The sequence below is a fragment of the Saccostrea cucullata genome, unplaced genomic scaffold, assembly GCF_032062105.1.
Source record: "Saccostrea cucullata isolate Sc308-1 unplaced genomic scaffold, CSIRO_AGI_Scuc_v1 ctg20402, whole genome shotgun sequence".
NCBI lineage: Eukaryota > Metazoa > Mollusca > Bivalvia > Ostreida > Ostreidae > Saccostrea > Saccostrea cuccullata.
The window spans coordinates 1-9,000 of record NW_026939429.1 but is presented as its reverse complement, the minus strand read 5'-3'; the positions used below and the strand labels follow the sequence as shown (position 1 = coordinate 9,000).

General features: G+C 34.6%; 1 protein-coding gene across 1 annotated transcript; it reads right to left on the bottom strand.

The window, feature by feature from the left end:
- Positions 1-2,240: 2,240 nt before the first annotated feature.
- Positions 2,241-4,036, bottom strand: LOC134253030 (uncharacterized). The gene is made up of 2 exons (XM_062735555.1): positions 3,645-4,036; positions 2,241-3,540 (listed from the first exon to the last, which is right to left on the bottom strand). Exons 1-2 carry the CDS (start codon positions 4,034-4,036, stop codon positions 2,241-2,243), a joined length of 1,692 nt encoding a protein of 563 aa, XP_062591539.1.
- Between the last annotated feature and the right edge of the window lie 4,964 nt (positions 4,037-9,000).

The window sequence follows — 9,000 nt, the reverse complement described above, 5'->3', positions numbered from 1 at the left end:
AGGGGCATTTGATGAGCAACACATTTTATGCATTAAAAGGTATTAAATGACACATCGTTTCAAAACTTTCTTTTAAAAAAAAACAATTCCAGTTTTTCTTTCTTTTTTGAGAAAAAAATATTTAAGAAGCCATGATCGCGTTGATAATATACTAAATTCAATGCCCTTAAAATTGTTGTACATAGCTGATTAATTTGAACACATTTTCTTTAGAAGGAAAAGAAAACAAACAAATATATCATACATTACCGTGTAATTTTATATTGTTGTTCCATTTTGTTAACTCTTAAAATATCACAAATATAACTAATTCAATATTAAATACTAATACAATTTAACATCCTGACCCATCGATAGCCATATTTAAAATGAAATGACTTCCGAATGAATCTTACACGATTCTTGCACGAAAGTCACACGTTTCTCACACGGTTCTTACACGAAAGTCGCACGTTTCTCACACGCTTCTCGCACGCTCGCTACACGATTTGCACGAAACGCTTTGAAGCTTACACGAAACGCTACACGGTTTACACGAAACGCTACACGGTTGCACGAAACGCTGCACGGTTTACACGAAACGCTACACGGTTTGCACGAAACGAAAGGCGCACGAAAGTCACACGCTTTTTTAGGGTAGTAGTACGTCTCAGGGTCTGTATACAAATACATTTATACTTTAACTTATTATAACATTACGAAAGCAGTTATACCTTGACTTAAAACAGTAGTATATAATATTGCAGGATACATTGTTTCTGATTAGATCATAATATATCGTGTGTAAAAAAAAACTCCTTGTAATACAATGTATACATAAAGTAAAAAAAAAAAATCAATGTCAAATTAAAAAAAATTATTCAAATGTAATTTTATGCACTTTAAAGAGAAAAAGCACTGCATATTAGAAATTTAATTTAGTATCAAATCTCTCTATTCAATCTTACATTGGAAGATAAATTCTGTGTCGGATTTGTTAGTGTGCCGGATAGTACATATTGTATTCTTTAAAGCAAGTAAAAAAACCCCTTAATTGGGAATTTCAATAAGGGTCCGAATTAACAGTAGAACAGATTGCATAGGTATCAAATTAAATATTCGTATCAAGACAGGAACGAATTTTTGCCTCATACTTCAGTTTCTAAAAGGTATTCTTAATCCTTTATTTTCAGTTTTGTAAATAAACGTAGTGTTTATTTGTAGATGACCTGGTTTTTTGTTTTGTAGGGCAATTGTAGATGACCTTGGGTTTGTGTTTTGTATGGTATTTGTAAATAACTTGGTTTTGTGTTTTGTAGGGTATTTGTAGATGACCTGGTTTTTTGTTTTTAGTGTGTTTGTAGATGACCTGGTTTTGTGTATTGTAGGGTATTTGTAGATGACCTGGTTTTGTGTTTTATAGGGTATTTGTAGATGACCTGGTTTTGTGTTTTGTAGGGTACTTGTAGAGGGCCTAGTTTTGTGTTTTGTAGGGTATTTGTAGATGATCTGGTTTTGTAGGGTATTTGTAGATGACCTGGTTTTGAGTTTTGGGGGGTGTTTGTAGATAACTTGGTTTTGTGTTTTGTAGGGTATTTGTAGATAACTTGGTTTTGTGTTTTGTAGGGTATTTGTAGATGACCTGGTTTTGTGTTTTGTAGGGTATTTGTAGATAACTTGGTTTTGTGTTTTGTATATAGGGAGTTTGCAGATGACCTGGGTTTGTGTTTTGTAGGGTATTTGTAGAGGACTGGAATTTGTGTTTTGTATGGTATTTGAAGATGACCTGGTTTTGTGTTTTGTAGGATATTTGTAGATAACTTGGTGTTGTGTTTTTGTATGGTATTTGTAGATTACCTTGGGTTTGTGTTTTTAGTGTGTTTGTAGATGACCTGGGCTTGTGTATTATAGGGTATTTGTAGATGACCTGGGTTTGTGTTTTGTAGGTTATTTGTAGAGGACATGGTTTTGTGTTTTGTAGGATGTTTGTAGATGACCTGGGCTTGTGTATTGTAAGTTATTTGTAGATGACCTGGGTTTGTGTTTTGTAGGGTATTTGTAGATGACCTGGGCTTGTGTATTGTAGAGTATTTGTAGAGGACATGGTTTTATGTTTTGTAGGATATTTGTAGATAACTTGACTTTGTGTTTTGTAGGGTGTTTGTACATGTATATGACCTGGTTTTTGTTTTGTAGGGTACTTGTAGAGTACCAGGTTTTGTGTTTTGTAGGGTATTTGTAGATGACCTGGTTTTTTTGTTTTAGTGTGTTTGTAGATGACCTGGTTTTGCGTTTTGTAGGGTACCTGTAGAGGACTGGGTTTTGTGTTTTGTAGGGTACTTGTAGAGGACCGGGTTTTGTGTTTTGTAGGGTATTTGTAGATGACCTTGGTTTGTGTTTTGTAGGGTATTTGTAGATGACCTGGGTTTGTGTTTTGTAGGGTATTTGTAGATGACCTGGGTTTGTGTTTTGTAGGATGTTTGTAGATGACCTGGGTTTGTGTTTTGTAGGATGTTTGTAGATGACCTGGGTTTGTGTTTTGTAGGATGTTTGTAGATGACCTGGGTTTGTGTTTTGTAGGGTATTTGTAGATGAACTGGGTTTGTGTTTTGAGTGTGTTTGTAGATGATCCTGGGCTTGTGTATTGTAGGGTATTTGTAGATTACCTGGGCTTCTGTATTGTAGGGTATTTGTAGATGACCTGGTTTTGTGTTTTGTAGGATGTTTGTAGATGACCTGGGTTTGTGTATTATAGGGTATTTGTAGATTACCTGGTTTTGTGTTTTGTAGGGTATTTGTAGAGTACATGGTTTTATGTTCTGTAGGATATTTGTAGATAACTTGACTCTGTGTTTTGTAGGGTGTTTGTATATGACCTGGTTTTTGTTTTGTAGGGTACTTGTAGAGTACCAGGTTTTGTGTTTTGTAGGGTATTTGTAGATGACCTGGTTTTTTGTTTTTAGTGTGTTTGTAGATGACCTGGTTTTGCGTTTTGTAGGGTACTTGTAGAGGACCGGGTTTTGTGTTTTGTAGGGTATTTGTAGGAAGTTTGTAGATGACCTGGTTTTGTGTTTTGTAGGGTATTTGTAGATGACCTGGTTTTGTGTTTTGTAGGGCAATTGTAGATGACCTTGGGTTTGTGTTTTGTATGGTATTTGTAGATTACCTGGGTTTGTGTTTTGTAGGGTATTTGTAGAGGACATGGTTTTATGTTTTGTAGGATATTTGTAGATAACTTGACTTTGTGGTTTGTAGGGTGTTTGTATATGACCTGGTGTTTGTTTTGTAGGGTTCTTGTAGAGTACCAGGTTTTGTGTTTTGTAGGTTATTTGTAGATGACCTGGTTTTTTTGTTTTTAGTGTGTTTGTAGATGACCTGGTTTTGCGTTTTGTAGGGTACTTGTAGATGACCTGGTTTTGTGCTTTGTAGGGTATTTGTAGGAAGTTTGTAGATGACCTGGTTTTGTGTTTTGTAGGGTATTTGTAGATGACCTGGGTTTGTGTTTTGTAGGGTATTTGTAGAGGACCGGGTTTTGTGTTTTGTAGGATGTTTGTAGATGACCTGGGTTTGTGTTTTGTAGGGTATTTGTAGATGAACTTGGTTTGTGTTTTTAGTGTGTTTGTAGATGACCTGGACTTGTGTATTGTAGGGTATTTGTAGATTACCTGGGTTTGTGTTTTGTAGGGTATTTGTAGAGGACATGGTTTTTGTGTTTTGTAGGATGTTTGTAGATGACCTGGGTTCGTGTTTTGTAGGTTATTTGTAGAGGACCTGGTTTTGTGTTTTGTAGGGTATTTGTAGATGAATTGGGTTTGTGTTTTGTCGGGTACTTGTAGATTACCTTGGGTTTGTGTTTTGTAGGGTATTTGTAGAGGACATGGTTTTGTGTTTTGTAGGATGTTTGAAGATGACCTAGGTTAGTGTTTTGTAGGGTATTTGTAGATGAACTGGGTTTGTTTTGTAGGGTATTTGTAGAGAACATGGTTTTGTGTTTTGTAGGGTATTTGTAGAGGACCTGGGATACAGGATCAGGATCTGTCCCTTCCCGAGTCTTCATGGCTGTTGTCACCTACTTACCACTATAGCAATGGGCAAGGAACACCGAGAGGATTCTGATAGCACTGGGGCAATTTATATGTTTCTTAATTTATGTGCTCTTTGGGATATTTGTGAAATAACAATTGATCTAATTTCAATGTAGGTAAATCAAGACCAACAGGCTTGAGTGAATGCCTGGCAGCAATAGAAACACATGTGAAACTCTTAGATTTACCTCAGAAAGATGATAAACGGTAAATCTGACTTGTAAGCAATTAAAGGTCTGGATAAAATCACATGTAAAATGCATTGCAATATCCTGATCCCATCAACATTTAAGGTATGACTATTCATGATTGCAAAATTTTTCTTTAAATTCAAAACCATGTGAACATGCCCTCGCCCAAATTACCGTTGGTAAAGGTTTAGACATTACCTTTGATTCAAATGCTATATTTGCGTCAGGTATAAGCTTTTACTGATATTTTTGTATCATCCGAATCGAAGATATTGGGGGTATCAGGGGTACATAAGTTTTGGCTCGTCTGTCTACAGTCCCTGAAACGTTCTACTTTCCCAACTGAACGGTGAACGAACGGTGAACGAACGCTGAACGAACGGTGAACGAACGCAGAGCGAACGGTGAGTGAACGATGTGCGAACGGTGAACGCAACTTGGTGAACGATGTGTGAACGGTGAACGGTGAGTGAACGCAGAACGCGAACGGGGCGCGAACGCGAGCGCAAAGTGAACGGTGAACGAACGGTGAACGCAAGATGAACAACTTATTCGGAAGGTCTTCGATCTTTTCCTTGTATTGAAATTATTCTTTTATTCTATAATTCAAATGTCAAAAATAAATATAAATACACAATAGATAAACAAAAGAGAAATAAATAGATAGATAAATAAGTAATTATAATAAATAAACAATAAAAATAAATTCTAGACATACGTATGTTTAAATCCATATTTTAATAAGATGATTTGAATCGCTGTCAAACGTGTATTTGTTACCGCGTGTAGTTAAAAAATAAATTAATCTTATATACTAGTAAATAATTATGCTTATTCTTTTAACTAATAATATAATGTGGACTTCAGAAGATAAAACTACTACTGAGATAAACAATAAATAAATAAATAAATAAAAACATTTTTTCTGCACATACATATGTTTAAATCGATATTTTAATGACATGATTTTAATCGCCGTCAAACGTGTATTTGTTACTGCGTGTACTTAAAAAATAAATTAATCTACTTATATAGTAAATAATTATGCTTATTCTTTTCACTAATAAGATAATGTGGACTTCTAAGATAAAACTACTACTTATAGAATTAATTAATTACATTGTACGGGGTTGAAACAACCGTACATGTATTTCCGCGCCAAAGCCATTCTGAGTAAAATAACGGATTTTTTTTAAAATCACAATTATCTGTTGACATTGACTGTTATCGTACTGCACAAAAATTCTCGTTTTATTTAAATTCTACTGCAAAATATTCTTTATGTGCCTTTTTATTCTTTTATGACGATTATTTTAGCTAACTTCATGTATCTGTAGACATTTCCCGGCCGTGATTATACTCGGTCAAGATGTTGGAAAGAGGCATTCAAATTATTTGTAATACATGTGTAGATTAAATGTTCAAAAGTAAATAAGTAATGTGTTGTCATAGTTTTATTGAACAGAGATATGTACGAGAGAGAGAGAGAGAGAGAGAGAGAGACAAAGAGAGAGAGCCCGACAGTAAGAGACAGAGATAACCCCCGCGATTCTCAGATATATGTTGTATCAAATAAAAAATTTAATTATTTTTCCTAAATATTCCAAGCAATAAAGGAAATCTTTTTTTAATAGATTAACAAATCCACTTGACAGTAATCATTGGCTTTTATTTTCCATCATCAAATTCACACAGTTCACAGGAAGTCCGTGCTACATTTGTAGTAGCGTGCTTGTGCTGTCAATCAAAATAATTCGACACAGTGGAGGTGTGGAAATCGCGTTTCACTGAACATGCCGAAGGCAAAAAGTCACTAGTATTCCAAGAAATTTTAATATTTTTCTCTATCATTTCTAGATCTGATTTTTGCAATCCTGCAGAAAAAAAAATAATTCTAACATATATTCAGAAGGATTAAGTTTTAAATTGAATTTGAAACATATTCCCTGCCAATTTAAAATACTACTGTCGGCACAAGTTTATACTAAAATACTATTCTTTAATGACTGTTTGATGTTGGTTTTAAGACTGATTTACTTGTGTTACAATAAAAATTAGATATTAATGAAAATATACTGAAAAAAAAACTCAATAAGAATTTTATTTCGGGAGAAAAGGCACCGGGGGGGGGGGGGGGGGGGGGGGGAGGGGAGGAGTCTTAATTATACTGAATAGCAAAAAAGCATATTTTTAAACATATGTTTAGGTACGGTGAATTTAGGAAGGATTTTTTCTTCTCTAATACTAGACTATTTTAAACTGTTGGTCTTTTCTAAAATTTAAAACCACACCATCAATTTAATTAGCTCTAAAGAAATTTAATTAACTGAATATTTGCAGTTCTGTTCATAATTCTCAAACCTACATGCAGTTTAAATATGTGTTACTGTAGAAGTAATTTTTCTATGTATTCTTGTCCTGTGTAAGACTTCGATTAATTATTATACATCCATTAATAATTTGTCCAATTTCAAATTACATCAAATTGATGCCGTGCGTGAAGCATTTGTACATTGCCCTTTTTTAATTTAATATTTTAGCATCGTTCTACATACATGTAGGTACTTAATGTATTAATTATTTTCCAGGGAAAATTCAGGAAATAAGTAACAGCTGAGTTATAATAATAGAAAAAATAAAAATCATAGATAATTTTTGCAATGAAATAATTATTCTTCAAGCACGATATCTAAGTTATTTAATTAAAAAAACAAGTAAATCCTTACCATCAAAAAGATAAGTCCTTTCACTTCGGAGTTCCGAATGACAATGAAGACTGAACGATAAGTGAACGGTGAACGCAAGGTGAACGCAAAGTAAACGGAACGAAGAGCGAACGGTAAACGTTTTGTGAACGGTGAACGCGAGCGCACGGTGAACGGTGAACGCAACACTGTGAACGAAGAGCGAACGGTGAACGCACGCTGAACGCACGGTGAACGAACGGTGAGCGAACGGAAAAATGGGAAAGTAGAACGTTTCAGGGACTGTAGATGTCTGCATGTCCTCAAAAACTTTATTGGTGCTCATTACTTTTGATGGGTTGAACTATTGCTTTCAAATTCTACAGATGTATTTCTTGTGACAAGACCTTTCCTAGGATACCACGAGATTTAACCTCTTGACCTTAACCTTGGAGTTTGACAAACTTTTACAAATATTATCACACTTTAACCTTGGTCAAACGTTTTGAACAGTTAGTGCTAGGGCTTTCATATATTTTACATGTGTATTCATTATGCTGAGACCTTTCAGTGGGTATAGATATTTTGATCTTGAGCTTAGATGTTGGTCCTTTCTTAAAAAACTTGAACCCTGGCAATAACTTTTCAACATTTATAAGTAAAGTTTTTCAGTATTATCCTTTTGAAAGACCTTCCTTTTGGTACTTATAAGTTTGCCCTGATGACCTTGACCTTTGAAATTTGCCATGCATTTATGAAAATTCAACCCTTGCCATACGGGAACATCAGTGTGCAATGAAGGTACATGACTTGCCGCATTATTTGTTTTTATTTCAGGTCCAGGATAGGATCAATTCTTTGGAACAGGGGGATGTAGTGCAATTCGTTGTGTGTATTCTGTTCCGATCCCCTATATATATATTCCCGTGCTGTAACCTTTTTGTGTATGTGTGCGTATGACGTCACGCTTTTGTGTGTAGATATTAGAAGAAGACGTCATTCTGTGTAAGAAACCACTGGTAACTTTGTGAACTTTTTCGACCTCATACATAATAACTTGCTGCTGTGTGCGCTCGTTATCTCTGTATATTTGTGTATTTGTTAACGGTATTGTTTATGTAATAAATGTCATTACAACATTGATGTACAATATTGCAGTGGGGGTCTGTGTTTGCTCTGCTCTTGTTTTGTATTGTTTTATGGACTTAGAGATTGAATACTGTTCGTTATCTCCATATCCTTCTTTCACAAACACATCTTGCTTTTAATTTTCAAAGCTGTGGCTGTTACAAGGCTTCAATAACTGAATAATTTGTCCAAATGGAACTCAGTACGGGGTCAAAACATATTTCTGGTCACAATACCCTTTTAATGCGCAAGTTTCTACATTATCTCCTTTGTTGCGCTCTTTCTTTGAGGAGGGGATTCTCGTTGCCGTGTAAACAGACAGGTGATACAAATATTTATATTTTGGATATACTGCATCATTGATATACTGGTTTATTATCACTTCATGATATTCAGGATGCACTGTACAACTCAAGAATGACCGAATTCATGTAAAGACATCATCTTTAAAATAAAGAATTCGTTACAAAAAAGAAAATATCTGTTCTCTTGGTTAAAAAGTATTTCCAAGACGATTATGATACTGGTCAAAGAGAATATTTACAATCAAATCTTGAAAAGGTAAACTTTTTTTAAACTTTGACAGATTACGAGTAATCTAAAAGAAAACCTTCAAATAGTGTAAATCAATTCTACAGAGCTTGAAAAATTGATTTGGTAGTTTAAAAGATTATGTCCAAACAATAAATAATAAATACAGCTAGACAGACAGACGAGTCTTATATATCCCAAGCTTTACTTAATGGAGATGAGATACTACAGATTGGCAAATAATCACGATGGTTTAAATTTCACTATGTTCGCGATTCGTCATTTTTCCGCGAAATTAAACCAACTGATTTTAGTTTTCATTCGTTTCAAAAAAATTTAGACGAATTAAAATGAAGTTCTTGCAGCGTGGTATTGCGATTGGTACTTTTGAAGAACTCGTGA

Excerpts from the sequence above, each read along its gene's own strand:
- LOC134253030 (XM_062735555.1), bottom strand. The coding sequence starts at position 4,036 with ATGAAGACTCGGGAAGGGACAGATCCTGATCCTGTATCCCAGGTCCTC. Across the intron at positions 3,541-3,644 it reads CCTACAAAACACAAACCCAG|GTCATCTACAAACATCCTAC; the intron begins GTAATCTACAAA and ends ACACAAACCCAG.